The following is a 15,126-nucleotide window of genomic DNA, read 5'->3' on the forward strand; positions in this document are numbered from 1 at the left end:
GGATGTAGAACTATATTGGGCTCTCTTTGTAATAAATGTTTAATACATGTTTGAATGTGCCACAAAATTGGTCTGTGAGTTGCTTCCATTATCAGAAATTACTTTTCTTGAGTGTATGGGGAAGGGAGGAACCCTTAGGCCTCGCCTATCTCAAACCAGTGGTTACTGATATTTACAAAAAAAAACCCCTAGTAGTTACATATAACCAAATTGACCAAAGTCTGTTTTCAATAGCGGTTCAATATGGATAGATCACCATTTGTGACTTAGTATCCTCCTTTCCTGGGTACAGAAGGGAGAAGTTACTCCAGTGGTCTCTGCTCTTGTATGCCCACCTGTGCTTGGGAGAATGCTGGGGGCAGGTCTTCAGTCTTCTGGGTATAAAAGCAATTTAGAATTGCAGGTAGACAAGAGAGATGTCCCAGGTGTGCTCAGGGCTAGGTTTGGAGAATCCCAGAGGAAATGATAACAGTTGCAATTTAAAAGATGTACATATGCCAAACCCTGGAGTAGGCATGTGATCCAGCTCACCTCATGTAAGCTTTATAATATCTCAATGAGACACATCTATCCTGATGAAGAAACCAAAATTGTAAGAGGTTAAAGAAACTTGCCTCCGGTCACAGGACTGTCAAGTAGTAGAAGCATTTTGAATCCACTCACAGGTGCTGAATATAACACATTACATCAGGGGTCCTGGGGGAGTGCATATATTCATAACTTTTGCTGAATCCAACGTTATCTTTCATCCTCCTTGGTTTAACACTCTAGATTCCATTCCCATACGTGACCCTCAGCTTCATCTCAATTCATATTGGCAAGATTCCAACCCTCTTGTCTATAATCGATCTCTACCCTGTCCCCAGCAGACCTTGCAATTCTCTTTCTGGGCCTGGAGTCAGTGAGGTGCATTGTGGGACGGTTTTGAGGACAGGCATCAATGTGTGAGGCAAAGGCCCCAGGTGAAATCTTGAAAAGTCTTCATGTGAGTGAATGCTAATTTCCTCATACATACAGGGGAGTGGGGGGCTGCTTCTGTAGGAAAGGGACACTGGGATTTGGGAGCTCAGCTTTCTAGTATTATTGTTATTATTATTATTATTATTATTATTATTATACAGTTGACCCTTGAAGAACACAGGTTTAAACTGCATGGGTCAACTTATACGTGGACTTTTTTCAATAAATACCTATACTGTTTTTGATCCTCGGTTCAGAGTCCGTGGATGCGGAGGGCCAACTGCATGCATCGATCTATGCCATTTTATATAGGGAACTTGATCATCATGGATTTTTGTTTCTGCGGGTGTGTGTGTGGCGTGTCCTGGAATCAGTCCTCATGGGTACCGAGGAACAACCTAAGTTTTGGTGAGTGAAAAGTTATATGTTCATTTTCAATGGTGCAGAGGTCAGTGCCCCAACCGCCACATTCGTTGTTCAACGGTCAACTGTATTAGTATTATTTGTTTGGTGTCTCTAGAATCTGCAATGATGTTTATTTTTTTGCATTTATGAAGCTCTATTTTGAATCTTCCTTTTTCGTCCCTCTTTATCTTCCTGTTGATGATCAGTTTTCCTAGAGACTGTATTAATTTTTCAATATGCAACTTTTGAGTTTATCTGTTTTCTCTATTACACATTTGTTCTAATAGCTTTTTTGATAATTTTAAAGATAATTTTATCAATCTCTTTCTAATTCTGCTATTTGTTCTCCTATTTAAGTCTCTACATCTGGTATTCTTCTTTTTTTAAAGTTTATTGGGGTGACAACTGTTAGTAAAGTTACATAGGTTTCAGGTGTACAATTCTGTAATACATCATCTATATATCACATTGTGTGCTCACCACCCAGAGTCTGTTCTCTTTCCATCACCATATATTTGATCCCCTTTACCCTTATCTACCACCCTCTCCCCGCTTACCCTCTGGTAACCACTGAACTATTGTCTGTGTCTATGAGTTTTGTTTCTTCATTTGTTTTTCTTGTTCTTTCTTTGTTTTCAGTTTTATATATCACATATCAGTGAAATCGTGTGATTCTCTATTTTTTCTGTCTGACTTATTTTGCTTAGACCCATCCCAAGATTTATCCATGTTGTCACAAATGGCACTATTTCATCTTCTCTTGTGGCAGAATAGTATTCCATTGTGTATATATACCACAAGTTCTTTATCCAATCATCTATTGAAGGACACTTTGGTTGTTTCCATGTCTTGGTCACTGTAAATAAAGCTGCAGTGAACATCGGAGTACATATATCTTTTCGGATAAATGTTTTCAGATTTTTTGGGTAGATACCCAAGAGAGGGATTGCTGGGTCATATGGTAATTCTATTTTTAACTTTTTGGAAAATCTCCACACTGCCTTCCATAGCTAATCTTTTTAAAAAAATTGTGATATAATTGACATATGAAATTGTGTAAGTTTAAGGTGTACAACATGTTGATTTGATATATTTATATTGCAATATGATTGACATTGTGGCACTTTTATTGCATCACGTGATTATCACTTTATGTCCTCCCAAATATTCTCTGTCATTGCAAGTGTATGGTCCCACTCCTTCTTAATCAATGTCTAATGCTAGCAACAGAACTGGCTGAGGCTGAGCAGCACTTAACCTTTGCAAAAATTCTGTCACCCAAACAACTATATTAGGATCTGAAGATGATCATTGTCTGTCCTGTGGTTACACCAGCAAAAGGAATCATTGAATTTCACCATATCTGTATCTTGAGATGGGAATTTAATACTTCATACTTATCTCTTTCTTTTTTTTTTTTTAACTTTCTGGGACAGTCAGAAACAGCCACCCACTCTACAATCTTTGTAATTGTCACTGTTGCTATAGCGATGAAGTGCAACAGCAGCAAGAGCCCCCCAAAGCCCTGTCCTGCCCCTCACACCACCACCACCAGTGCTAGGTTGAGCAATCCTGCTGCCAACGATTATCACATCCCTCTTGCTCCCTATGCACACACAGATCTGTGAGTAGCCCAGCCAGAATTCCATACTGAGGAACTGTGTTTCCTGGGGCCACTCCTGGCACCAGCCACGGTCCTGGCAAGAAACAGAATTCAACTCAGAATGATTCAAGACACTTGCTACGAAACAGGTGTGGGCTGCATTAGGCAGCCAACTATATTAGTTTTCTAGGACTGCCGTAACAAAGTGCCACAAATGAGTGGCTTAAACAGCAGACACTGTCTCACAGTTTTGGAGGCTACAAGTCCAAAATCAAGGTGGTAGTGGGGTTGTTCCTTCTGAGGGTGGTAGGGAAGAATCTGCTCCAGCCCCCTCTCCTGGCTTCTGGTAGTTCATTGGACTGCAGCAGCAGAACTCCAATCCTCACATGGTGTGTGCTCCCTGTGAGCATGTCTGTGTCCAAATTTCCCCTTTTTATAAGGACGCCAGTCATGTTGGATGAGGGCCCACCATAATGACCTCATTGTAACTTAACTAATTGCATCTGCAATGACCCTGTTTCCAAATAAGGTCATATTCTGAGGTAATGGGGATTAGGGTTTCAACGTATGAATTTTGGGGGACACAATTTAACCCAAAACACCAAAAAGAGGTGATGAGCACCTAGAGATGAGGGACAATAGGAAGTTGCTACTACCTGCGCTAGATATTTTCCATTGGCCCCTCCAGGTCCCTTTTCCAACCTCCTGCCTTGCTCTGTGCCCAGGTGGCTGACCTCTGCAGACTGCATCCCTTGGCCTCACTTATCTTTTGGCTTCTAGTCAATCTGGCTATTGGGAGGTACAGGCAGGAGCCTCGGGGTGAGAAGAGAGGTCAGGGCATAGGACCCCATAGTACCCTTTCCAACTGCTTTCATATACCCCTTCCTGTGCTTTAATATTACATATTTCATATTTAACATTTGGCAGATAATAAAAGCTTAATAATGTTTAAAATATGGGTGAGTGTGTATGTGGATTGTTTCACTTCCAGGAACTTTTGTACATTTAGTAATAATAGCTGACATTTATTGAGTGCTTATGTGTGTTCCAAGTACCATACTTAAATATATTAAACACTAGATAGCACCTATTAAAAAAGTACTATGATTATCCCAACTTTATAGTTGAATAGACCGAGAATCACTGAGATTCCTATCGTGTCCAAGGTCAAGGTTGCCCAGCTAACTAGTAGCAGGAATGGGATTTGATGTAGGGCAGACTGTCTCCAGAGGTGTGCCCTAAACCACAATGTCATCCATGCTCATACTTTGTGGCAAACACTCATTTTCTAAGCAATAGCTGTTCTGTGGGCCTTTGTCAATTCCCTTTCCTGAGGAATTGACCCTTTATTCTGTGCATCCCCAGCTGTCCTCACCATAACTCCCACTACACTTTGTGCCTATTTTCCTTCAGGGCAGCCAGTCTGAGAGGGGGGAGGTGCCACCTAATGTTTCTGGAAGGAATATGACCATCTCTGATGGTTCTGTCTGCTTGGTGCACCAAAATCCTCCTGGTTATTATAGCTGACTTCCTTCCTCAGCTCTACTCAGAGGAGATCTGTCGGTGGCCTGCCAGTTCTGGACTACAGCTGCCCCTGCCTCCGAGGTGGGCGGTCCTGTTTGTCCTAGCACAGGGCCCTTTGTGTGGCTTCATACCTGCCAGGTCAGGTCTGGGGTTCTGAGCTGATCCCTTCTGATCCTCCTTGGCTTCCGGCAAAGAGGTTTCACTCAGTTCCCAGGCACCCAGTGGGGGATTTACTTTACTTCTACTTTTCAGTTCTGTCCTTAAATTAGCCGTCACATTTTATCAGGGATCCCTTTGTCAAAACCCGAGGGACATTTTAGTGGAGTTTTTATTGTCCTCTCTTTTGCTAAGATGTTGGATTGAACTGCCTCCCTGCAGAGATGGCTTCTGGGCTTCCCAGCCAGTTCCAGGCCAGCTACCCTGTGTCTATTTCTACCTCAGCTTTGAGGAAATACTAATTTTAAAAACCCTACCTCCACATTCCCTGTAGTGTTTCCTCACTATCATCTACTCCATATTTCCCAGGTTTTCATTTCTCTCAGAACAAACGTGACTGGTGTCATTCCTGCGTAGGAGACCCACGGGAGGGCCCTAATATCAGTATCTTCTGTACCCACGAGGGGTGTCCAGGGTTGAGTTTGGTCTGATACCTGCCTCAGGGTCCTATAACGTCACTGCCTCTTCAGCAGCTCCGTAGGATCCCTTGCCAAAGTGTCAAAAACGTGTGCTAAGCATTTAAAAAATCGGAAAATAATTGTTTTTAATTTTTAATGATATTTTTGGGTTATTTGTAAAAATGTTTCTTGTTACTTTAAGTGCTGTGTTATTCCACACACATCTGGGTTTTCTGGCGTGCGTTCAGTCTCCCCAAAGATAAATGCCCCAGGTCGGGCAACCTGCAGCTGTGAGAACAAGAGAGGTATTTTTCCCTCACTCCGCTTCGGTTCAGGATGAGGTGCCATCCCGAGCTGCCTCCCAAGAGGCGCGGGAAAGGAATAAGGGTCGCGGCGCCCCCCGCGAGCGCGGCGGGGAGCAGGGGGTACCTGGCAGCAGGGATTGGACTTCCTCTCCCCACTCCGGAACTGTGCGCTGGAGCGGCCCGGACTCGGAAACCCAGGAGGCGCCCGGGGAGCAGGCGCGTGGGGTGGGGATGGCTGTGGGCGGCACCGGGGCGTCCGTGGGCGGGACTTGGGCGGGTCTGTGGGCGGGGCCGGCGCGCAGACTGCGCGGGCCGAGCTGCGCCCGCCGCGCTCCCGGGACGCTCTGAGCGCCGGCACCGGCTAGCTGCTGTCCTCGCCGCCGCCTCCTTCCGAGCGGGCTCGGCCCGGAGCGGCCAGCGGCCGGGGCGATGTAAGCCGGGGCCCGCGGGCGCGGCCGGACCGCTGCGATGTGGCTCAAGCCCGAGGAGGTGCTGCTGAAGAACGCCCTGAAGCTGTGGGTGACTCAGAAGAGCAGCTGCTACTTCATCCTGCAGCGGCGCCGCGGGCACGGCGAGGGGGGTGGCCGCCTCACGGGTAAGGGGCGCGCCTGGGCGGGCGGGCGCAGCGGTGGGGCCCCGGACCTCGCTCCCCGCCCGGCCCGTGGGGCCGCATCGCAGGTGGCGATTTCTCGGGAGACGCCGGGCCGGGACGGCCCTGCCTCGGGCTTGCTTTCCTTTCTTCTGCATTGCTCTCGCAAGCCCCCGTCGAGGTTGTGGCAAAGGGACTTGCGGGATCGTGCATTTTTCCGGGCCAGGCAGGTGCCTTCGCTGTCTGGCCCAGTGACCGCCTGGAGGCCAGATTTGGCTCCGAATCGAAGGAGAAACGCGGTTTGGAGCGTGACCCAAGGGAGCGAGGGTCGCCCCTGGAGGAGCGCGGGCCGCGGTGCGGGGCCAGGTGGCAGCGGGGTGCGCCCCGGCCCTCCCTGACTTGGCCACCTGGACGTTCTGGAGGCTCCAGGTGGTGTCGCGGCGGGGAACACATGGCCAGCCGTGGCGGGGAGCAGCTCGGGAGGCCCTGGCATTCCGGGAACGGGGCAGGGAGGGCCAGGGACGGTCTCCACGCCGGGAGGAGAAGCCGAGGCAGTGCGAATCCCAAGCTCATGATTTTAGTAGCAAGATTGAACAGGTCAGTTCCCTACTCCCGTTCAGTTTGTTCCAAGGAATGATAGGAGGAAAACCTCAGGCTTGTAGAATTTGTGAAAAACAAAGTATTTTTTCTAAAAGTTATCCAAACCTCATTGAAAATCAAGCATTTGGAAAAATTGAGGCCAGCTTGCATTAGCTGGAACACCTCTTTAAAGGGGCCAATAGAGGAACAATTGATTCTAGGGCACTTCTGGAATTTTCAAATTTTGGAGCCTGAATCTTAGATCTTCCTCCCATCCCATCCCTCCTTATACCGAGGAGGAGACCAAGGCCAGGGAAAGAGGTCAAGGAACCTCGCGCGGGTCCCTGGGCTCATTGCTGTCCTATCCCCCTCTTTTGAGGACAGTGGATCATAATTTTTCGTGCAGTTAGCTCAGTACCTGGCCTATAAATGGTGTCCTTTCGGAGAGGGTGTGGACAGGGCTTGAAGATTTGTACATGGGGAAACAGAAGGAACATTTGTCCAGCAAGTACTTTCAGTCCCACACTGACTGTGTGGGACGCCCTTGTGGCTGGTGGAGATTCAGGCCAGCTTCCCTCCCAAGAGCCTGGCTCCATTGTCCAGAGTCTCTCTGTGACTGTCCCGTTGCGTTCCAAAATCAAGCAGGTCTCATGTTGTCATTGTACCTGTGGCTTTGGCCTTACTTGGTGACAGTTTGCTTTCTTAGAGCCCTCTGTTGACTGTGAAAGAATGACATCTCCTAGGCAGCTGGACATTTTACCTTTGGGCATTTAGCTCGTGAGCAAATAACATGGCTGTGCCGGTGAAGCAACCCTGAGTTACCACATCCACCGATGGGCTGCTCGTAACGGGGCCACTTTCGAATGTTGTATAATCAAAACCGATGTGACACAGGGCAGCTCCATGTGGGTGGCTGTTCTGTGAAAATGTGGAATTCGAATTTGGCAGGTCTTTAGCCATTTATTTGAAAAGTGTAAAACTTAGACTGACTTTTATCTATGAAAATAATGGACACTAACCTGATGTGCATTCTCACCAGTTTTAGGCTTTTCTTTGGAGAGAAGTGAGGCGAGATGGTTAAGAAGGGTAGGAAATACAATGTAAGGGAGCAGTTATGAAAAAGTACCTCCTTCCTTTTATTGCCATACTGAATCTGTAATTAGGTAGTAGGAACTTAAACATAGGCGGTCTCCATTGGCAGTTAAAGTACTCTGAAATGTTTAAAAATTGCCCACCCTCAGAAATAGAAGGTTTTCTTTCATGGAGGATTATAATTTATCCTCCTGCTTTTTCACACACACACACACACACACACACACACACACACACACACACACAGAGAGTCCCTGTACACATCTCCAGTGTATTTTTCTCCATAACTCTTTCTCACTTTTTAATATACAGTACACTTCTTTATTTTGTTTATTGTTTCTCCCTACTAAATTGTCTGTTCTATAAGGGCAGATATTTTACCTAGGATGGTTCCTCCCCTATAGTAGATACTCAGCAAACATTTGTAGGGTGAACAGATTGATGCATAAGCGCATGAATGATGGATTCCACTTTTTTCTTAAAAGCTGTGTGGGATTGGCGGCCCAGCTTTTCTGACGGAGGCTGAGCTTATTACATGGAATGGGAGCATCCCCTCTCCCTTCCCGGCTTCCTGTTTACCTGGCAGCCTGACTGCTGTGGAAGACTGGAGGGAGTGGGTGGGAAACAGACCTCCTCCATCGCCTGTCTTTTTCTGTAGCTTTTCCTTTGAGGGGGAAGGATCATGGCACCAACTTCTCAGGTGCCTTCAGTGACCACCCACCCCCTGGGACCTGTCTGGAGGAGGAAGTCCTGAGCTTAGGGGCAGTAGTGGGAGGCAGCCGCTTTTTCCTTCAGTGGGAAGGTGGTGTGATTGATTACAGTGTTGATTACAGCGTTGCACGGTGCCCCCAAAGCCCCCCTGACAGAAGTGATTTTGCTGCCCTGGAAGGGAGGAAGTAGTTACACTGTGTTCACTTGGATACCGTCTCCAGCCCGTGGGAATATTTCTTAGGAAAGTTCTGTTAGGTCTGGGAGAACAAAGGGGGAGAAGTTAGCACTTGGGAGGCAGTGGACAGAATGCACAGCAGCACTGCCCTCTCCCACAGTGTTCTCTGAAGCACTCAAAAGGAACAGCATAAACGTCAGAGACTGAGTATCACCACACAGATGTGCCCTCTGAAGGATGGTGTTTAAATGTTTCCCAGTGTTTTATTATGTGCATTTCTGTATAATCTTGCAGTGCTTTTCCCAAAGAGGCTGGCAGTTAAAAAGTTGTAGTTTGAATAAAATATTGGTGTTTCTTGCTTTTCAGAATGCTTGCCTTCAGCCCCTGTTCCTGTCATCGCATTTGATGGGCTAACCGATTTTTTAAGAGTTAGGGTGAAGGGTGGAGGTATGGGACAGTGCGAAGTATGGGCTTTGGAGTCAAAATCAGTCGGTTGGTTAACAAATCTAGGCTGAGTGGCCTTGGGCTAGTTTCTTCCGTTTCTTTGAGCCTTAGTTATAACTCAGCCTTAAGACATGGGCAAGGAACGGCCGAGTGGCACGTTGGTTAAGAGCTGGCTTGGGATGCCAGAGGGCCCCGGTTCGGATCCCACATATGAGGGCCAGTGATACTGCCCTCCACAGCTAAGATGCTGAACAATAGCTCAACCTGGAGCTGGGCTGCCATGAGTCGCCTGTGACAGCATAGGCTGCCGCCCCTGCTGCAGTGGGTTGCCATGGGCTACCGTGTATAGCCAGCAGCCAGCGTGAGTGGCCAGCAGCCGCAGTGAGCGGCCATCCAGAAGCCGGCAACTGATCTGCTGCGCCCGGGAAGAGTGCAATGATGGTGCCAACTTGGGCCAGTGAAGCAACGTCCTCCATAACTATACTGAAGAACAAAATGACAGCAACTTGTCTGTTCCCCTTCCCCCAATTCCCCAGTGCTGTTCCCATCCCCCAGTCCCCCAATAAAAAAATCTTTAAAAGAAAAAAAGACATGGGTAATAATGAAACTTACTTACTTTGAGGGTTAGAAAGTGTTTTCCACCTGGCTGTTCCATTTCATGTTCCCGGCAGCAATGCACAAGGGTTCCAGTTAAAATAAGGGCTAGAATTAAACAACATACATCAAGGATTAGTTGTGCTTGCCACCTAGTAGGTTTGAAAGAAAGAAAAAGTTAAAAACATCAAGTAACGAGGGCTTCTTCAAACAAAAGTGTTGTAAAGAAGTTTGCATTTTTGTGAAGGCTATAAGAACCATTCATTTCTGTATTAGAAAGTGCAGTATTTGATAAGTGTAGTTAGTAAATTAAATAATTAAATAGCAATTTGTGCTAAGTCTTGCCCCAAGGAAAGGCATTTTGCAGGGTTTGCATAGAGGGCTTCTTTGACCATGTTAAATCCTAAGAAAGAAAGGGAACGTCCCTTTGGTGTTCGTTGCATTGCATGTGAGTGGCCGTGCCCAGAGTACATCATCTACTACCTTTGGAACAGTGTCCCAAAGACTGGAGGAAGGGAAACTGACGCGAGGGATTCATGTGGGCTCACTAAGCTTGCTCAGAAGGACTCTGTCCAGTGGTTGGAAATGGGTGCAGCCCAGCATGGGTGTTGCTCATTTTGGCTGGTCCGCCTCATGTTGGCCGGAGTCCTGCTCAGGTAGCTAAATTTGTTGGAGGATTTTGTCTTCACCGACAATGAAAACTTTTAGCTCAACAGGGCAGCCATTGCACTGTATAGACCTTCTAGATATTGGCACCAGAGTCTTACATGCTTTGGTCTTGTTTTCCAAAAGCACAGTAAGGAAGAAACCATAAATAAAGGAGGTACTTGCATTTCAGGAGCATAAGTCAGAAGATTTATGTATAAAATAACTGATACATCTTGAAGGACTGATAAGCCATTAGTGAAAGCTTTGGGGTTTCCATCAGTTGCATTTAATGAGAGTATAATGCTAGATAATCACCCGGGGCACGGACTGTGTCACTCCAGGAAATAACATGAGGCACAAACGTGTGGATGGTGAGTAGTGGAGGCTTAGCCATTTCAGCCTTATTGGGACTCTAGGAAGAGCTGAACATGACAGAGAGGCTTGTAGCTTTTCGAGAATTCCTTTAGTAGCTGTGAAGGGATAGGATTTTATGGTCTTGACTCCACATCCTGGTGGCATTGGATAAAGGAGATTATTTAAAATCCAAGTAGTAAATCTGTTAAGAGTTTCAGCCCAGATTTTCCCTCCACTTTTTAAAACTTTAATCGACTGCCCTAAAAGCAGCCCTGCACATATTTTAACAGCTTCTTTGTCCCTCGCCACCTCTCAGGCTGCTTCTCCTTCACCTCTGCTCTTCAGCATGGGGCCTTCCAGTGAGTATGTCAGGCACTGTTCTCTCCCAGGATGTCACCGGCTGTTCCCTCTGCCTGGGGTGTCCTCACCTCCCCCTGATCCTCTCCTGCTGCTCTCTCCTTTCCTTTACAGCACTCACCACTGTTTGTCACTCTTTGTGGCTTTTTTTTTTATAGGGTTTGTTTATTTATTTTTAAAAATTTTTATTGGGGGAGCAGTGTGTTTTTCCAGGACCCATCGGCTCCAAGTCGAGTAGTTGTTTCATTCTAGTTGTGGAGGCCGCAACTCAGTGGCCCATGTGGGATCGAACCGGCAACCTTGGTGTTAGGAGTGCTGCGCTCTAGCCAACTGAGCTAACCAGCTGCCCCTCTTTGTGGCTTTATCTGTTTGGAGTACACCAGAACATGAGCCCCAGAAGGGAGGTCCCAGGATTGTGCCCCTCACCACTGTGCCTCCAGTGCTGCAACAGTTTCTGTCACCCGAGCACTCTTGATAAATATTCAGGGGCTACATGGATGTCCAAGTAGAACTGATAAACGTAAGCCTTGGAGGCTGAGAAATGCTTTGCCTCATCCTGGAAATGGAAATTATGCAGAAAACGGTAACAAATAATAGAGAGAGCTGTTGGGCTGTTTCTGGCGCCTGCCCTGTGTGCTTGGAAGGACTAGAGGTCCTTTGTCAGCTGCACCTGCCCAGCTGTGAGAGCCACCCCTTAGGATCCTATACAGACCGGGAAGGATGTCCCCAGTCCGTCACCAGCAGGCTCACACAGCTTGGTGAATCAGAGTCATTAATATTCTTGAACATTTGGTGGGTCTGTTGCACCAGATTTTCTTTGTCTGCTTCCTTTTTTTTTTTTTACTTAAAAAAAAAAAAAAGGAAAGAAAAATCAACAAAATAAACAGCCCCTAATAAGATCTCCTTAGGAAAATGTACTATATTTTGTGATTGGTTTTATTCTGAATAAATATGTAGTTACTAATAGAGACTGGATGTTCAAAAATAATAAATGGGGTGGCAGTTTGTCTGAAGTGTTTAAATATGAAATCTTTCATGTGTGTAGGAGTATATAATGTAAATGCAAACAATACGTAATAAAATGAACATCACCTGTTACAAAAATGAGAATATTTGCAATGCCTGAGAGACCTCTTGTGTGTTTTCTTGAGTATATTCCCCTCCCTCCCTGTGAGCACTGCTATATGTAATACTCCCTTGCTTCTATTTGTAGTTCTAACATATTTAAAACTAATCAATACATTGTTTAGTTTTGTATGTTTTTATAACTTTATACAAGGAAATCATACTTTATGTATTTTTTAAGCTGTTTTTTTCCACCATCCTGCAGTTATATTTTACACCTATTTATGTTTGTATTTATATATATATATATACAGCCATCCTTCTATATCTGCGGGGGATTAGGTTCCCTGACCCCCCCATACCAAAGCCCCTTACATAAAATGGTGTACTATTTGCATATATCCTGTGCACATCCTCCCGTATACTTCTAATATTAAATACTGAAACAAATGTGAACTCAACATACGTTGAAAAAAGATGAATAAAAACAAGTTAGATCATTCTTTTCTAACCCACTAATTTCAGTTCAGGGTCATGGTGTCCGGAGCCTCTCAGGGTGCCATGGGAACCCTAAACAGGTAACCCATCCGTCACAGGGCCACCTCCCCACACCCATACTCACTCTGATGGGGACAGTGTAAACTGGCCAGCCTCATGTACACAGCTCTGGGATGTGGGAGGATCCCAGAGTCCCCAGAGAAAACACACACAGACATGGGGAGGACGTGCAAACCCCACACTGACCGTGACCTTGCCAGGAATCAATTATTTTTCTTATCAACCTTATAACAGGACAATGTTGAACAAAATGACGTTATTTGAGGACCTGCTGTATCTATTTATTCATTCTCCTGTTAGTGGATATTTGAGTTTCTATTGTTTTTTTATTACCAGTCATGCTTCTATGAGCATTCTTGTATAATGTTCACATGTGTAGAAGGTTCTCTAGAGAATAGTCCTATGAGTGACCTTGTTGGACATATCAGCCTAGATGGGCTAGGCTGTGCTAGTGACAAACACCCCAAACATCTCAGTGGACTCAGTTTATTCCTCCCTCATGCTGTATATCCAGTGTGGGTCTGCAGGGACCTCATCTCATTGTCGGCACTCCAAGTTGGGCTGATGGTGGCTCCATTCCTAATGCCTCCATGGTCACCATGGTGAGGGGACAGCAGTTTGGTGATTCTCTTGCTGGCCGTTGGAACTTCCACCTGGAAGTGACACCTATTCCTTCTATTCACATTACAGCGGCCAAAGCAAGTCACATGTCCCTGTGTAACCTCAAAGGCATGGGACATGCCATCCTACGATGTGCCTGGAAGGAGAGGACAACTGGGACGTTTGTGAACAGCTTCAACACTGGGTCATAGGGATGTGCATGTTCACTTTTCTAGATCATTCCAAGTTGCTTTCCAGAGTGATTGTGCCAATTTACAGTCTGGCAGCAGTGTGTAAAAATCCCCACGGTGGCACATCCTCACCAACACTTGGTATTGTCAGAGATGCTACTTTTCAATCTGGGTGGTATTAAAATAGTATCTCAGAACCACATAGATGCAATTTTCCTTTATAATTTATAGGGATGAGAATCCTTTTATGATTTATTAAGTATTTGTTTTGCCTTTTGAGAAATGGTTGTGTCTTTTGCCCACTTTTTCCTTTGGGGTGCCTTTTTTTATTTTAGGAGCTGTGTGTGTGTGTGTGTGTGTGTGTGTGCGCGCGCGCGCACGCACATGCAAGCACTCACATGTATCTATGTGTTCTGTATTTTTCAATTTTATGTATTTAAAAGTCTCTCTATGACTTGGCTTTTTATTTTATTAGGGGTCTTTTGAAGAACCAACATTCTTCCATGCAGTCAAATGTACCAACCTTTCCCCCTACTAGTTGGTGTTTTTCTGTGATTTGTTTAAGAAAAAATCCTTAGAAGGGCGTCTCCAGGATGGTGAAGGGAGGACCTGAGATGACAACTGAGGGATCCTCAGTCCAGATTGGACAGCTCCTAGGAGAAGAGAAATTGATTGGGCCCCCGACGATGTGCTGGCACATCAGGGAGAGTTTGTGGGTACATTACTGATACATTGAAAGCTTAATAAGCCCCCAAATTCCAGGAGAGTTGTTAATTCCAGGGGAAATAAAAAAGTTGTGTAGATTAGGGAAGGTTCCATAGATTTCCTACAAAGCTCACGACTACAGAATGTTCACTCCAGACTTACATTGTAAATATTGGGGAGTGATCTAACCAAAATTGTTGCCTAAGTGAGGTGTGAGTGGTAGGTGGTGGTGGTGATCAGTGAAAGGGAGCTAAATTCTCTGCTTCTGAAATTGACAGTGAATGCCTAACCTAAAAAGCCAGGAAGTAGTAAGATAAACATGTTCTTTGGAGATACAAAATACAAAAGAATCAGTTAGGAGTTGGAAGTAGTTGTTCTTGGGGAGCTGGGCAGTGGGAGTAGGGAGAAGGGAAGGGACTGTTGGGTTTCTCAACGAGCCTTGTAGCATTATATGCTTCTTTACATGCATATTATCACTTTGATAAAAAATACACGGAATCTAAAATTTGGGAGAGGTTGGCTTTTTTTCTGGTTTCCACCTCTGTGTGGGTAAAAGGAATTCAGGAGAGGCCGTGAAGCAATGTCTCATTATTGCCTCGTGGACCATGGTTGCTCCTGGTCCCGGCGGTGCTTCAGATATTTGTCCTTTTAGTAAACTAAATATAGCCTTGAAAATGTCTAGCATGTGTGGGGTGTGTCAGTTTCTCGGAGGCTTAAAAGCTATTTTCAGAAATGCATCTAATCTAGCCAGGTACTTTTATTTGAAATGAAAAGATATCTATTCTGGATTTTTTTTTTTTTTCTCTAGAGAGAAAATCAGTTTAGAATTACAGGTTGATGATTTTTGTCTTCTCCTAGCCTCGGAGTTGTCCTGTGACTGTAACCCATTGCTTCTGGGGCCTCAGTGTCTTAACCTACAAAACAGTAATCATTATGATAATAACACAAAACAGTTTTTGCTTTGTGGAAACGTTTATACTTTGAACTATAATATTTTCCAGATATGTTGGCAAAATCCGTTTTATTATTTGTATTCAAAGAAGAAGAAAAAGC

General features: G+C 45.4%; 1 protein-coding gene across 1 annotated transcript in view; it reads left to right on the forward strand.

Annotated features, from left to right (window-relative positions):
• Window positions 1-5,710: 5,710 nt before the first annotated feature.
• The window catches only part of TBC1D8 (TBC1 domain family member 8), a 115,937-nt gene continuing 106,521 nt past the window's right edge, over window positions 5,711-15,126 (forward strand). The window contains exon 1 of the mRNA XM_019666480.1: window positions 5,711-6,006. Within this exon, the coding sequence (XP_019522025.1) occupies window positions 5,880-6,006 (127 nt within the window). The 5' untranslated portion in view covers window positions 5,711-5,879. The remainder of the gene's footprint in view (window positions 6,007-15,126) is intronic.

This window comes from Hipposideros armiger, unplaced genomic scaffold, assembly GCF_001890085.2.
Source record: "Hipposideros armiger isolate ML-2016 unplaced genomic scaffold, ASM189008v1 scaffold_472, whole genome shotgun sequence".
Taxonomy (NCBI): Eukaryota; Metazoa; Chordata; class Mammalia; order Chiroptera; family Hipposideridae; genus Hipposideros; species Hipposideros armiger.